The sequence below is a fragment of the Durio zibethinus genome, chromosome 22, assembly GCF_047325235.1.
Source record: "Durio zibethinus cultivar Kanyao isolate XHJ-2024 chromosome 22, ASM4732523v1, whole genome shotgun sequence".
Classification (NCBI taxonomy): domain Eukaryota; kingdom Viridiplantae; phylum Streptophyta; class Magnoliopsida; order Malvales; family Malvaceae; genus Durio; species Durio zibethinus.
In genome coordinates this window covers 17,121,545-17,137,117 of record NC_143183.1, presented here as the reverse complement: position 1 = coordinate 17,137,117, position 15,573 = coordinate 17,121,545, and the positions used below count along the sequence as shown (strand labels likewise).

Below are 15,573 nucleotides of genomic sequence, written 5' to 3'. Positions count from 1 at the left end.
TAGATACTTTTTATAAATGTTAACTAAACTAGAGTCATTTTTGATAAATGGTCACTGTAAGTTAGACTTGAATGTTAACTAAGTATAGTAATTAGAGTTGTTGAGATTAAAAATTGAATTAAAAATTATCTTTTTTTTTTTATTCATCAATTGAATCACTATTTGTAATTTAAGGTTCTATTATATCATCAATTCAATCACTTCTCATTTTTTTTTCTTTTTATTATAATATTATAATTATTTCAATCATAATAAAAAATGATATATGAGTGCTTTACTTATAAATTTAGGCTTCCAAAAAATTTTTTGATGAATTTTATATAATTTTAAATTATAATTAATTAATTGTATTATAATCATTGTAGTTGATATACTTCCTTAAATATAAGGTATGGCCCATGCTTTGCTTGAACAACTTTTCTACATTATATTTTGGAAAAATTTTGATGATATTGTCTAAGTAAAATTAGAATTTTTTTTTATTAAAAGTAATTAAATGAAAATTAAAATAAAGAATATAAATGGATAAATTAAAATTTTTTATTATATAGATAGATTAAATGTGTAAAATTTTAAAAAGTTTTAATAGATTTTGATTTTTTTAAATAAATATTTGTAGTTTTTACTAAAAATTTTAACATAATTTTTACAATGGAATAAGTAGTGATTAAATTTAAATTATAAATAGTAATTTTTCAAAATTTTGTACATATTATTAAAATTTTAATTGAATTCTATAGATCTAACCATTTAAACTATAGATTAATGTTTTTATTGGATAATTTTTAGTTAAAAATTTTATAAATTTCATCTAAAAAAACACTTCATTCATGCATCAATATTTCATGCATAAAAAAAAATTCTCTTGGTTCTCCAACAGATTACACTTGATATTGTACATAATTTTTATTTTATTTTGTTTATTGGAATTTCATTTCTAGATTTTTTAGCCCCAAAGATGTTGACTTGTATTGTCCTCTAGTGTACAAAAAAATTCATCTCCATCTCCATCTCTCAACCAATTAAAGCCAAACCCAAGCTTTCATTTTTTTTTCCAGCAGTCCCAAGTTCCATTTGTAATATTGGATATTTTCGGCAACAACAAAAAATATGCATCATGGTAAGCTTTTAGCTAATTATCTTACTATTTTCTCTTTAATTTCTGATAGTACGAATCCCTGGTTTTTTGTAATTTTCTGTTAAAACCTCTGCAGAGTATGGCCACGGCAAAGTCATCATCACCCGCATCCTTGCTGCCTCTGTCATCGGAGCCATCGCAGTAGCCGCCGCTAGTTACTGCCGGCGAAAGAGTAAACCTGTTAAAGATCAAAGTAGCATCCCACTGCTAGACAGGACAGAGTCCGGCCGTGTTGGAAACCTGGAAGGATTCTCCCACTATGTTGGTATGTACCATATATTTAGCTTAACTTTCCCAACTTTTTGGGGTTTATAATACAAAAAAACTTAACCCTTTTTATTATTTGATTTGGGGTTTGGGGATGCAGCTAGGCAACTGGGATTTGCTGATGCAAACGAGTGTCCACAGCTGGGCAAGTTGGCTCATAATTATCTGAAAAACCCCAAGGATTGTGAGATTAGCATCTTTGAATATTTTGGTAATGAACCAGAAGCTGAGACGTTGTACGTAAAGCTGATGGAGGAGTTTGAGAGATTCATCCTTAGTTATTTTGCCTTCCATTGGAGCCAAGCTTCTTATATGGTTAGCCAGGTATGAACTAGAATTCTTTTGGCGCAAAATTTATTACAAGTTAATGATTTTGGGTAAGAGGTAAATGAAGTGAAGTTTTTTACTAAAAATGCTAATAAAAATATTAACAAAAAATTTAAATTGTTATATTGTTAGAGTTCAATAAAAAATGAAAAATTAATAATATGTAAAAAAATTATTAAAAATTATTTATAATTCAAATTTCATTAGAATTTATTTAATGGTAAAAATTTTATAAAAAATTTTAACAAAAATACCAAATTACAAAATTTTTTAAAATTTATACACTTAATATATATTATGTAACAAAAAATTTAATTTATTGGTCTGGATTTTCAATTTCAATTTCAATTTTATTATTTTTAATAGAAAATTTCGCTTAAAAAATTTTATCAATTTTTCTCAATAATATTTCATTTGATAATTGATTAATAAATGATTTTCATTAACTTTTTTGAATTGTAGGTTTTGAGTGTTGAATCTGAGAAGGAAACAAAGCTAAAAGGCTTTCTAATGGCAGCCACAAGGTGGTTATCATTTCATTCCCATTATTCTTCAATAATGTATAGGAGTATATTTTTATGTTATTGTCTTTTAATAATATGTTCCTAAATCATCCCCAACTCAAGCTTTAATCTTAGCACCCCACAGGCCACCATCATGGGCAACCATCATGAATAATAATAATAAGTAACAACCCACCAAACCAAATTAAAATTAAATATTCACTACTTCAAATCTTATTTCTATTAAAATATCATATATTATTTTAATAGGAGACAGCTAATTTGTTTTTTTTTATGTTTTTCTTTATCCAATTTGTATTTTTATGCTTTTCATTAGTCAAATCAGTACCGACTACCCATTAATTACTTCAATATAGACAGAAGTTTTTTTATTTATTTATTTATTTAATCTTTTGGCCAACAAATTGTTTCATTAAAAAATACATTAATTAATTATAAGGATTTATGGAGTAAGCACTGTCCCAGGAAGTAGACCAAACGGTACGTAGCCACACAGAATTAATCAGTTCACATCAACGTCAGTTTAGCTGTCCATAACCTTTTTTGGAGTTTTATTCACCTCACAATTGTGAGGTGTTATTGCGGTTTGGTCTACTTCCCTCACAATTGTGAGGTGTTCCTAAAGAGAATAGTAGTAGCAATCAATTTTTAATTTATTTATTTTTTGAATACTGCCATTAAATGTTTTTAATGCATGATTTGGAATTTTGATGTACTTATTTCGACTAATGATAGGGAAAAACAGAGAATAAGAAATTGGACTCTGCTAAACTTAATATCAACAAAGTTATACTGTCCATTAAGTGGGAGACATATTTAGTATAATTCTAGATTATGTATGTTTATTATATAAAATTATGAATATAATATAATAAAATTATATTGTGAATAAAATTATATTAAATAATGTTATTTTATATTATATTTTATATATACAACACTTAAAATAAAATAATTTATATATTGATAAAATTATTTTTTATAAAATTATACAATTTAAATTATTGATATTATTTTTAAATTATCATCATATATTATCTATTATCTTATGCATTAAATATAATATGGAATAAATGAAAACTAAATAGTATCTTGCGTGTTATTATGATTCAACAATAACAATTAAAAATATTAAAACATATTCGTACATACATGTTTTATTAACTTGTGAAATATTAAACTTTTTTAAAATAAATGTGAAGAACTGTCGTGAACAAAAAAAAGTTGAAATGGGTTGAGAATTTTACAACACAAATCAACAAATTTATGATTAGATTCTTTTAATACCTTTCGAATTTGTAAGTTTGATTTTTTGACCGATGGATTCTGCAAAAAAAAAATTATAAATTAGTGAGTATATTCATCAATAAATCTTAAGAGTTTAAATAAAATGAGGGAAAAATATTTACAATAAATCAACAAATATTTTTTTAGGTTTGGGAATTTTGTTTAAGGTTTTTTTATAAAGGCTTTGGGAAAATCAACAATATTAAATAGATTAATAGAAAAATTGTTAGATAAGGAAGAGGAAGAGATTTCATAATCTTTGAGTTTAATGAATTAAACTTTAACTTCCTTTTCATGAATGTATTAATTGTGATAATGAGGTAAGGAAACCGATAATTGCTGGAGTTAAATGCTTGTTGATTTGAACATTTCCTTGAATAGTCTTAATTTGTAAGTTGAAAGGTCAAACCAATTTGAGGAGTTACAGTGAAACAAATAAGAAAATTTTTTTTTAAAATAAAAAAAAATTTTATTTATGAAGTTGACAGGTAAAAATTGTAGATTCAAATAAAATTATATTAAATTATATTAGTAACAAGTAATTTAGTCAATACCTTTTAATTTTTGAATAAATGAGATTTTGAAATAGAAGTTATTCCCTTCGATTAATAGTACTATACTCTTTCGGACTAAAATTAATAGTTTTCTTTGAATGAAAAAAATTGTTTTTCCTTCACTTTTATTGAATTGATAAAGAATGTTGGCTTTAGTATATTTTGAGTCAAAATCAAATTTTGTATTTTGAAAATTGATTTTTTACAACTTTTAACATAAAAATCATAAAAATAATTTTTATTATATAAAAAATAAGAATACTATATATGGGAAAAAATGAAACTATAATTTAATTTGAGACATAAAAAAGGGCAAGATGAACAAATAAAATAAAATAGACAATAAAATGATAATAATTGAGTTAAATATAAAATAGTTTTTGTGCTATATATTTTTTGTCAATTTGATATATAAAAAAATAAAATTATTAGTTTGGTACTTAAACTTTTATTCTATAATCTATTTTGATACTTTGCACTAATGTCATTAATTAATTTGTTGACGTGGCATAAACAACCAATAAAATATTGAAACATATAAAAAAAGTATAATAATTGTTACATCATTAATTGCCATGTCAACATTAATAGAAATTTTAAGATTTTTATTATTTTTTAAAGTTTTTGCCAATTTTTGTAAAATTTATTTTTATTAAAATTTTTATTTTTTTGAATATTTCAAAATATTTTTGATGTTTTATTAAAATTTTGAGATTTATTGAATTTTTTAAGTTTTCATATAAATTAAAAAATATATATTTTTTAATAATTGTTTTAAAAAATATATCAAATTTTAAAAATTGTTTTAGAATTTTTGTGAAATTTTTTTTAATACTCATGTAATTGATGATGTGTGTTGATAGAAAATTTTGACATATATCAATATTTTATTGAATGTTCATGTTATTAATCACGTTAGTTTTAGGTATTAAAATAAATGAGGGAATAAATTTTAAAGTAACAAACTAAAAATTTTATTTTTTTAATATCAAATTGATAAAGATCAATGTTATATTTAACCCATAATAATTCTATAACTAATTCAAATAATTTATATTTCAAAGATGATCTACTATTCTCCTTGCAGCCTTGCACCCTCATGATTCTGTTGTGAAGTTTCTTAGTCTATCTATGGTTTTGTGTAGTCTGGAGCAGATGCAGCAGGCTACTGTTCTCATTGTGTACTTGAAAATGTGATTGATTTGCAATAAAATTCTTTTTCTGTTGGCCAAAAGAAAGAAACGTTCTTGTCTCCCCTTGTAGGAGAATTTCTCTAGAAATTTTTTGTCTCACTAATTACAAAAGTGGTTCATCAATCATATTCATAGCGTGAATTATTGCTCAATCCAAAAATTAATAAAGATAGTAGAATTTATCAATTAATTCTAGTATGACAGATTTAAAGTTTTGAAGATAATCAATTGATGGTTTGATTATGTTTAAAAAATATTTTGGATTGAAATTTTGATTTGGTTAGTTATGTTATAGACAGAAGAGATTTGAGAGGGTGACCAAGGATTTAAAAGTGACTAGGGTCTTCTCCACGTTGGTGGAGGAGATGAAAGCCATGGGAACTGTCGACGACGAATCAAAATATACAGACGTAATGGTGCCGGTGGCCCACAGCCAGAGGAGCCCCGTCTTATTGCTTATGGGCGGTGGTATGGGAGCTGGCAAAAGCACTGTCCTCAAAGACATACTCAAAGAGTAAGAGACCTTTTCTTTTTTTTCTTTTCTTTTATTTTTTTGCCCACCCAACGAGTAAGAGACTTGCTACCAAATTCAAGTTCCCCTTTAAAATAATCAGCATTATCATTGCAATGATTGTCTGGTAAGCAATATATTGCATAACCTAATTTGTACATTGAAAAAAAGAAAAACCTAATTAGATTCACATAAAACTTGAGGATACCCCTGACTGAATTCTTTAAAAAAAAGTTGCTAAAATAAAATTTGTTTCAAGATTTTGATGGAAGAAAATGGAGCCTAATAAAATTTGAGATATTTGTACTAACTATTGATGTTGTAATTGGGACATTGGCAGACCATTTTGGGCAGGAGCAGCAGCAAATGCTGTGGTTGTAGAGGCAGATGCATTCAAGGAAACAGATGTTATATACAGGGCTCTGAGCTCTAGGGGTCACCACAATGATATGCTTCAAACAGCTGAACTAGTATAAATTTCTCCAACTTCAAATTTCTCGGTTGCCATTGATGCTTTTTAAGCACACCCATTGCCACTTGAATATGTTACTTATATTTGAACTGTATAATATAAAACCAGGTTCACCAATCCTCCACTGATGCTGCATCATCACTGCTAGTAACAGCATTAAATGAAGGTCGTGATGTGATAATGGATGGGACATTATCATGGGAGCCTTTTGTTGAGCAGACTATTGCCATGGTTCGAAACGTTCACAAATACCGTTACAGGATGGGGGTTGGCTACAAGGTGGCTGAAGATGGCACCATTACCGAGAACTATTGGGAACAGGTCAAAGAAGAGGAGGAGCATCAACAAGAAGAAAATGCTGATCAGACACACAGGAAACCATACAGATTAGAATTGGTTGGGGTGGTTTGTGATGCATATCTAGCTGTTGTTAGAGGAATAAGGTAATTGGCCGTTGCCAGTTTGATTGATACATAAGAAATTTGTTTCCAATTTGGACTGAATTATATTGATAGATTGGCTTATTTACATGTTTGGAAATTGTGCAGGAGAGCTATAATGGTGAAAAGAGCAGTGAGAGTAAATTCACAGTTAAAATCCCACAAAATGTTTGCGAGTGCATTTCCAAGATACTGCCAACTTGTTGACAATGCCAGACTTTATTGCACCAACGCTCTTGGAGGCCCCCCAAAGGTAAAAAAGCTTGTGATTAATGAGATAAAACACTCTTTGCTTGCATAATTTGTGTTTCTTTCACTTTGGATGTCATTCCTGAAGTTTCAACTGTAACCACTAAGTATCATAATTGTATTTTTGTGATTAAAGTAAAATTTAATTGTATCATTTTATCATGTCTTATTATAATCTTATATATAAAACATGACTTAAAAATATAATACTTGATCAACAAAGGACTATTGGCATATAAAACACCATTTGCTTGCATAATTTAACAAATAATTATATTTCTTTCACTTCGGATGTTATTCTTGAAGTTTGAACTGCAACTATTAAGGATCATAATTGTATTTTTTATAATTTAACAAATAATTATGTTTCTTTCACTTTGGATGCAATTTGTGAAGTTTCAACTGCAACCACTAAGGATCACACTTGTATTTTTGTGGTTAAAATAAAATTTAGATATGATAATTCGTGTAGTGTAAAATATTAAAAATTTATATATTTGTATTGTATTTTATAAAAAATATTAATTTCTGTTACTTTCATATTTTTTCATATAGTTTTTTTATCATTTCACTATATTATATTTTAAATTATCAAATCTAATAAAATTAAAGGAGAAAAAGTGAGATAGTATGAACATCCTTTCCAACTAGTTGGAACTTGGGAGTTGTGACCATGTTTAACTTCAATTTCCCATTTTAGTTGTTTGTTCGGTAGTTCCTTTGGACCATTTACAAATGATCCAATAAAACTGGTTTCTTCTGCAAATTTCATACAACTTTATACTTTATTTGACATTAAAAACAGTGAATGTTTGGATAGGCTCGGGCAGCTTGAACAAGGTCTGTCGCAACTCAATATTGTCTGTTATGCTCATCACTTTCAGCAATTAGTTCTTCTTATTTGTTGATTAATCTGTTTTTTTCTTTCTTTCTTTTAACATATAGCATTTTGTACATATACAAATGCAGTTGATAGCAAGGAAAGATGGAGATAGCAAGCTGCTGGTAGATCCAGATGACATCAACTGCTTGTCAAATGTAAGCAACTTGAACCCTGGAGCAGAATCTGTATATGAGCTTTACGAAGAGCCAAGTCCACTAGACAAGCCCGGCTCGGTTTGGAAAGATATTGTTTTGTCCCCTTCAAGACCAAGCATTCAGTTGGAGCTAAAACATTCCATTCAAAAAATCGAAAAATCCAACATTGAAGCACAAGAACAACTGTAACATAAACATAAGCCAGTTTCAAACCCCCAGCATGCTAAATTTGTCACCTTTTGACAAAGCCTTGAATTTTCCTTTCAGCTGATTTGGAAATTAAAATTGTTTCCAAGAGGGAGAAACAATCTATCTGATAAATCTTGTGTCTTTCATTTGTGGGTTTCTTTTTTCCCTCTTCTACTGAGGAATTTTATCATCGGTGTGCATCTAAACCAAAACATGAATGTTTGCTTCCAATGTATCTCTTAATATAATAGCCAACCAGTGATTAATGACAATTTTTGGCTTAAGTTTCTTTCTTTCTTTTTTTTAAATTTTGATGAAGGGAGATTTGTACCGTTATTTTTTCTTGTTACAAAAAAAGTTGCATGATAATGATCGGAGAAAATATTGCAAATGTTAGGATTTAACCGTTAAATTTATTTAAATGTCATCTTTTAAAGATAATTATATAAATTTAAATTTCAAATTTTAATATCTTTAAATAGGATACATTAATATTTATAATTGAGTCCGATACTAATTTCAAATAAATGAAAACAATGAAAATAATAAATTTATTTTCTAAAGTAGATCGCATATATAATATATGCAGATAATGAGTATTAATGTAACTTGCATAAAAAATTGCAACATAGGTTATATGCCTAATCTTTGTAAATCAGCAATCGAATTATGGTCCAATCAGGGAAATATAAATGAAAAAAAAATAGAAAATAAAGTAGATTTTGATAGACTCCAAAAGCTTCGGGCAGGTAAAGGTCAGGACAAGAAAGAAAGAGAAAGGAAAGAAAAAAAAGGAGAGTTATAAGCAATAGCGTAGCTAAAAAAAAAATTTAGTACATTCATATTTTAATTTTTGTTAAATTAATGCATTATATTATTGAAAAAAATTATGTTAAATCTGAAAGTCTTTAGGTTTATAAAATTATAGAATATATTATCTTGTTACTTCATTAAAAAGTTAATACAATAACAATGAGATACTATTTCAAGTTATTGATTTGATCATTTTTAAATGTTATAAGTTGGTTTCATTCTTCTTGTAATTTTTTTTGTTTGATTCAATCCTTATTTTGTTGTTATTTATCTTTTTCTTTTAATAAAAAGACAATTGATGTGTTTAAATACAATAATAAATAATTTTTTTATAAAATTATATATATTTTAAAAAATTACAATCATAATTAAATAATTCTTAATACGCATCAACAACAGAAACCATTAACAAACTAAATTAATAACTAACTAATAAATATGTGATTTGGGACAAAATTCATTTTTGGTGGAACTTACACCCACAAACTTAAAGTCCATTTAGATGAATGATAAAATTGACTCCAGTAAAATTGATAATACTAATAGTAATGAGATTAATTACTGTGACGATAAAATTAAAATAAATGTTCAAATATGCATTTTGTTGCAAATATAGTGGTTACAATGAGTTGAATTATGGTGAGAAGGGAAATGATCATAAAAAATATAAAATAAAAATTTGTGTATAGTAAAATTTTTAATATATGTTTTTAATATTTGTGAGTTAATAATAAATTAGAATTTACTTCAATTATTTTTGTTAACAAATAAAATTTTAAAAATTGTATTCAACAAAAAATTTTATGCATATTATTTTATATTAAAATAATAATAATTAAAATTATAAAAATAATTTAAAAATATTAATATTTAAAATATAGTACTTATTACAATTACAAAATATATTTAGATAAATTAATCTTAAACATAAGTACAAAACATATGACAAAGTCAACAGATTTAAATTAAAAACAAAAACAAAAAAATTATGTTAGAATGCTTTAGGAAATAGAAAAGAACAACATGGGTATTAATGTCCAAAAATTCCAAATGAAAGGCCTATTCACCACCTGAAAAAAATGGTGAAATTAATCTCACGAAGGGATGTTATCCAAAAAAATTTCAGTGCAATTTGAGGGGAAAAAAAAATCTAATTGCATTGCACTCATGCTATGGTCTAATTCAAATGCAGCTTTAAAAGTTTGAAGGCTTCATTTTTAATTTTTTTTTTTAATTTTAGTGAATCAATATAAATAAATGATACAAAAATTTACTAAAACACTTATACTAAATTAAATTTTTAAAAATTAAATGAGGTGATCCTTAATTCTTTTACGTGGCTACGCCATATGCGGCTACGCCACTGCTTGTAAGTGGTCTTAAACTAAAACTAGTATTTGTTGTCGACTATAAACTAGTGCTTGACCCAACTTTGAGTCTCAACTATTAAAACTAAACCAAGTGACAGGCCCAGCCCATATAAAAGTAGGCACTTTCACTAATCTCATCTCAAATAACAAAAATCCCATGCTCTTAAAATGCAAACATTTCTAAAATTCTGATTCTAGGGTTTTCAGCCTTTATGTATAAGTAACTTATAGAAAATTCTTCCTACTTCTTCCACCTTAAAAACCATACCGGCTACAGCTCTAGCTTCAGAGCCCAAAGCTTTTAACCATGGTAAGTTACGTCTGTCACTTTCTTCTTCTTCTTCTCTTACTGTGGGGTAAATGGGTAAATTTTCACAGGCGGATGTGGAGACAGATGTGGCGGCGGCCGGAATTCCAAAGAAGAGAACATTCAAGAAGTTTAGCTTCAGAGGCGTTGATTTGGATGCTCTCCTTGATATGTCCACCGATGAGCTGGTCAAGCTGTTCCCTGCTCGTGCCCGCAGAAGGTAATAAGAATAAAAGGATCCATTTTTGCCTACTTTTTTTTTTTCTTTTTTTTATTTTTAAAAATATGAAATGAGTATTTTTATTGTTTTAATTATGTGATTGTAGGTTCCAGAGGGGTCTCAAGCGAAAGCCCATGGCTTTGATTAAGAAACTCCGCAAGGCGGTAATTTGATCTTGACTTTGCTCTTTCATTTCTTGTCTTTTATTAATTATATTTACTGGATTTAGGTTTAGATCTGAGGTTGATCTTGCGTTACTGGGGAGTGTTATTTTGTTTTGTTAAAAATGAGAGATTTGCCTTAGGCCTTACTGTCAAAATGTTACTTGAAACTCATGTTTTTGCTAGTAGTAAGATGTGATTTGAGAATTTCTTATGTTAGGATTATTTGTTCCATGTCTCATATTTTCCCATTATAATTTATCTTTTTTGATGGAGAGAGTCAATTTTCATTGGAATTTTGTGGCAAATTCTATTAACTGAAGTTGGGTCATTTATGTTTAGAGTTTTGTTATAAATTGTCATTTTTACTGCCTGTGCTTTAGCAGATTGCATTCAGTTCATTGTTTGTGTTTCTAATTATGTACAAAGCCTTGAATGTGCTTAACATAATATTTAGTTCTGATTTGATGAAGTACTGATTCTCAACTTATTTTGCATGCATCATAACTATCTTCTCAAAATTTTTTTTTTTTTTTGCTGTTATTAGTCATTGTCCTTTGAATTTTCCACGCTCAGATTCATTCTCAGATAGTTAATGCTAATTGTCAAATTTTAGGGTGATTCAAGCCCTAAGAGTTGTTTTTTAGTATTGTCAAGATTACTTGATCCTGATTAGAACTCAATGCACTGTTTTTGCTGTAGAACTTTTGTTTGTTTGTTGCTGAATTATTGTTGTAAATCTAGCTTTAGAGAATATTATCTTGATAGAATATCATTAATGTTTGATTATTCTATTTATGCTTGCATAATGTTTGCTCTGATGTATTAAATCAGAAAAGGGAGGCCCCACCTGGCGAGAAGCCAGAACCAGTCAGAACACACCTGCGTAATATGATCATTGTTCCCGAAATGATTGGAAGCATTATTGGTGTGTACAATGGCAAGACATTCAATCAAGTTGAAATCAAGCCTGAAATGATTAGCCATTACCTTGCTGAGTTCTCTATTTCATACAAGCCAGTTAAGCACGGTAGACCTGGTATTGGTGCTACTCATTCTTCTAGGTTCATTCCTCTGAAGTGAAGTCCTTTCCTGGTGTTACTATGAAGAGATATTTATGTTGATCAAATTTTGTTTGTTGCACTTTTGGTAATGACAATTTTATATCCTTTCAGTTGTTACATCAGATAATGAGACTTGCTTATGTTTTAAAGAGGTGCTTTGAATGTTTCATTTATTTTTATGGTAATTTGCCCACTGCTGGCCTTTAAAATTGCTCTGAAAAGACTGTTAGCTGTGGTGGTATTTGCAATAATGATGGTAATCTGGGGTAGTGAACGTTCAAAGTATGTGACATTTTTACCATGTTCATTTTACTGGAGAGTTAAGCTTTTTCCAATTTACTGACATCTGAAGTTGAGCTACGGTCGCACTTATTTATGCATGACAGCTGAATTTGATTATCCTTTGATCAAACCATGGTCGACGACTTGACCTGTGGCAGTTCACAATTATTCCTTTGTCACCGGTCCATCTTAGCTGACAATTCGAATACATTGGGTCCTGTATTTGCATTATTTTTCTATTTTAATTATATATCAAAATAAGTTATCGTGTGATAATTTATTTTGATATAATAAATATATTTTATTATTTTTATTAAATCAATATGATTTGTTTTGAAAAATTTTAAATCCATCAATTTTTTCCCCCTCATTTTCTTGTAACCAAAGATAATAAAGTAGCAGGCAATTTAATGCTTGGTATTTCAGATTATATTTGTTGGAATTATTGTCATGCAGGCTACCCTTCGTTATTCATTAGAAGCCTTCAAAAGGATGGTAAGAACAGATTTAGCCAGTTACCCCTTTTGGGGCGAACAAGTTTCCAACTAAGCGGAAAACAAAACAGCACATCTGAAAACCTAGACAACTGGTATGTCTCAACGGCTTGTTAGTTCTATTATTATTGGCGACATTTGTCAACTGTCAACATAATGGCTTACAGACAGTCAATTTTGTTAAACACAAAAACTTCTCTCTCGGCGGGTTGCAGGATGAGTTTTTTGAACAGCCGCAATCGATTGAAGAGATCAAAACATTACAATAGTAGTAATAGTTGAGCTAGGCTTTCTAATCTCTCACGCATTTTTCAACCATCTACGTCATGCGACCCATTTTTTCCAAAACCCATTAAAACAAAAACAACTACTTCAATTCTAGAGTGCAGATGATCTCTGCTCTTACGTCAGCTTCCATCAGAATCTCAAGCAAAATTAAGTCAATTCAAATTCAGAAGGTACTGAGAATTATTTGAAATAAAGAAGAATTCAAGCCCAGTGATTAGAAACTAAATTCACCCATATTTCCCACGTTTTAGTAATTGTTACGACTACAATTTCATTATGTTTATGGTCAATTGACCTAATGCTGTTTTCTATCTTCTTTGGTGCCACGTTTGATTTTCCTTTGGTGTATCCTGAAGTTTCCTCCCAGCTTCCTGCAATGCTCTATTTACAACCTTTTCCACTTGGGCAGCTCTCATCTGTCAAAAAAGAGGACAAATGACTAGGATTAGTATTAATAGTAGCACTATATTAAAACATTATTTCATAACTTTATGAGATTTTAATACTACAATTGATATATCAATATTTTGGAAACATACACATAAAAATATTCATTATAGTGCTGGTATTAAATTTCTTTTGTACAAAAGAGGTCCAAACATAGAAAATGGATTGTAGGTATTGATATTTGATATTATCCCAATGTTTAATTGCTTGGAGATGTTTAAAATTATGTTCAAAATTAATACTAACTATTTGTTTAGAAATTGTACTAGGGCTAAAATGTATGGTATTTTACATGAGCAGGCTGAGTCCATATTAAGCAAAAACAGGGCAAACCTCATTTTCAATATCCATCACTGCAAAGAATTCTTGATTAGTAAACTTCGACTGGATCATTCTGGGTTTTGAATCCAATGTCTTCAAGCATTTCAAAACCTCCAATATGGAATCAATCCCAGATACTCTTGGATTGTCTATCCTTACTCTAATCTTGGTTCCTTCATTGTTTTGGTTCTCATTCACCGCCGCAAAATTTGCCCGCAGCTCGTAGTTTCTCCTCTCCAAATCCTTCTTCAGCCATTGCAGCTCTTGAACTCTCTTACTTGCCGTTTGAACTATTGAGTTCTTATCATTCTACCAGGAAAGATCAAAGAAAATGCTCAGTGAACACAACTTAATTAGAAATTATACAAAACAAAAAATACCAACCTTGGTGCCAAGAGGGAGCATAGAATGCAAGGCAAAGTAGCTTTTTTTCTGCTTGTCTCTTCTCATTCTCTCATTCATCATGTGACGGAAACATCTCTCTTTCTCGGTGTCTTTGATTCCTGTCGTTGTAGGCCAACTCTGCCTCAAGAATTCAATCATTCTCTTGTTCATGTTCCCAGAATTCACTCCATTGTTACAATCAGCTGTCTGCAACCCCATTCCAATTCTGGGTCTATTTGGATATGGCACAAAAGCACTTGGGCTAACAGGTGGAGCATGTGTAGTTTCATACCAGAAGATTTCACCCTGTAAAAGTTGCTCTATCAATTGATCCATGGCCCCCTTCTTTTGCTTTACCGGGAATTTTTCAAATTTTCGATTTCAAACGTTTATATATAACGATCTTCCTGAGTCATGGATTGCTTGATTTCTCTGAGTTGGAAACTCATTTAAGGCGCATTAGAAACGTGGTCAAAATATGTTCACTTCATTATTTTTATGGCGAATTGTCCTTGGTCAAAGAGTACACAAAATTGTCAATGGGTTTTGGTTGAAACTGGGATGCGTCTTTCTTTCTTTTGTTTTTTTTTTCGGCTCTCCGTTAGCCCACACGGAAACTGGCTGAATGGGAGTGGGACCCAATCATATTTATTTACATAAATGAAACAATATAATACTAAGCCTCGGTGTATAGATCAAGTTCTCAGGATCAGGTTGTTGTCCGAACTCACTTGTGTATCGAACATCTTAATGTTTCTTTCATATTAAATATATATAAAATATAAATTATTATATTATAATTTATGTTAAAAATATAAAATATTTTTTATTTTAATTAAATCTATTATAATTTTATTAAAAATTTTAGATTATATTTTTTATTACTTTGGTGTTGCATCTAAAATTAACCGATTTACCTCATACAAGGTTTTTTGAAGTTTTTTTTTAGAAAATTATCTTTGGCTGATTCTGCAACACCGAATTGGACAAGATAAGCTGACCACGCTTGACTTATGGTCCTTTTGTTTCTAGTTTATTTCTCTGTCTTTTTTTCTCTTGCCTTGTTTCTAGTTTGTTTCTTGAAAGAACAATTATTTATACATTTCCCCTTTTTTTTTTTTTTTTTTTTCACTTTTTTCTGTATAACTTATTCTTCCATTTACCTTTGCTGGAAAGTAGCAAGAATTCATCAATAATTTCTTGGATTCTCACTATAAGTTACAACAACACAAT

General features: G+C 28.9%; 3 protein-coding genes across 3 annotated transcripts; 2 read left to right on the top strand and 1 right to left on the bottom strand.

Annotated features, from left to right (window-relative positions):
* Positions 1–982: 982 nt before the first annotated feature.
* Positions 983–8,461, top strand: LOC111306689 (calmodulin calcium-dependent NAD kinase-like). The gene is made up of 9 exons (XM_022904492.2): positions 983–1,120; positions 1,215–1,403; positions 1,506–1,729; positions 2,195–2,256; positions 5,586–5,804; positions 6,142–6,271; positions 6,382–6,716; positions 6,822–6,966; positions 7,932–8,461. Exons 1-9 carry the CDS (start codon positions 1,111–1,113, stop codon positions 8,187–8,189), a joined length of 1,572 nt encoding a protein of 523 aa, XP_022760227.2. The 5' UTR covers positions 983–1,110; the 3' UTR covers positions 8,190–8,461.
* A 2,080-nt stretch (positions 8,462–10,541) lies between these two features.
* On the top strand, positions 10,542–12,309 carry LOC111306693 (small ribosomal subunit protein uS19x-like). The gene is made up of 4 exons (XM_022904499.2): positions 10,542–10,682; positions 10,751–10,899; positions 11,006–11,063; positions 11,895–12,309. The coding sequence occupies exons 1-4, from the start codon at positions 10,680–10,682 to the stop codon at positions 12,141–12,143; spliced, it is 459 nt and encodes a 152-aa protein (XP_022760234.1). The 5' UTR covers positions 10,542–10,679; the 3' UTR covers positions 12,144–12,309.
* Positions 12,310–13,325: 1,016 nt separating this feature from the next.
* LOC111306690 (transcription factor bHLH92-like) lies at positions 13,326–14,724 on the bottom strand. The gene is made up of 3 exons (XM_022904493.2): positions 14,341–14,724; positions 13,969–14,265; positions 13,326–13,604 (listed from the first exon to the last, which is right to left on the bottom strand). Exons 1-3 carry the CDS (start codon positions 14,674–14,676, stop codon positions 13,497–13,499), a joined length of 741 nt encoding a protein of 246 aa, XP_022760228.1. The 5' UTR covers positions 14,677–14,724; the 3' UTR covers positions 13,326–13,496.
* Positions 14,725–15,573: the final 849 nt, after the last annotated feature.

Excerpts from the sequence above, each read along its gene's own strand:
- LOC111306690 (XM_022904493.2), bottom strand. The coding sequence starts at position 14,676 with ATGGATCAATTGATAGAGCAACTTTTACAGGGTGAAATCTTCTGGTAT. Across the intron at positions 14,266-14,340 it reads TGCTCCCTCTTGGCACCAAG|AATGATAAGAACTCAATAGT; the intron begins GTTGGTATTTTT and ends CTTTCCTGGTAG. Across the intron at positions 13,605-13,968 it reads TGATGGATATTGAAAATGAG|ATGAGAGCTGCCCAAGTGGA; the intron begins GTTTGCCCTGTT and ends CTTTTTTGACAG.
- LOC111306689 (XM_022904492.2), top strand. Across the intron at positions 1,730-2,194 it reads CTTCTTATATGGTTAGCCAG|GTTTTGAGTGTTGAATCTGA; the intron begins GTATGAACTAGA and ends TTTGAATTGTAG. Across the intron at positions 6,272-6,381 it reads TGCTTCAAACAGCTGAACTA|GTTCACCAATCCTCCACTGA; the intron begins GTATAAATTTCT and ends ATATAAAACCAG.
- LOC111306693 (XM_022904499.2), top strand. Across the intron at positions 10,900-11,005 it reads CCTGCTCGTGCCCGCAGAAG|GTTCCAGAGGGGTCTCAAGC; the intron begins GTAATAAGAATA and ends ATGTGATTGTAG. Across the intron at positions 11,064-11,894 it reads TTAAGAAACTCCGCAAGGCG|AAAAGGGAGGCCCCACCTGG; the intron begins GTAATTTGATCT and ends GTATTAAATCAG.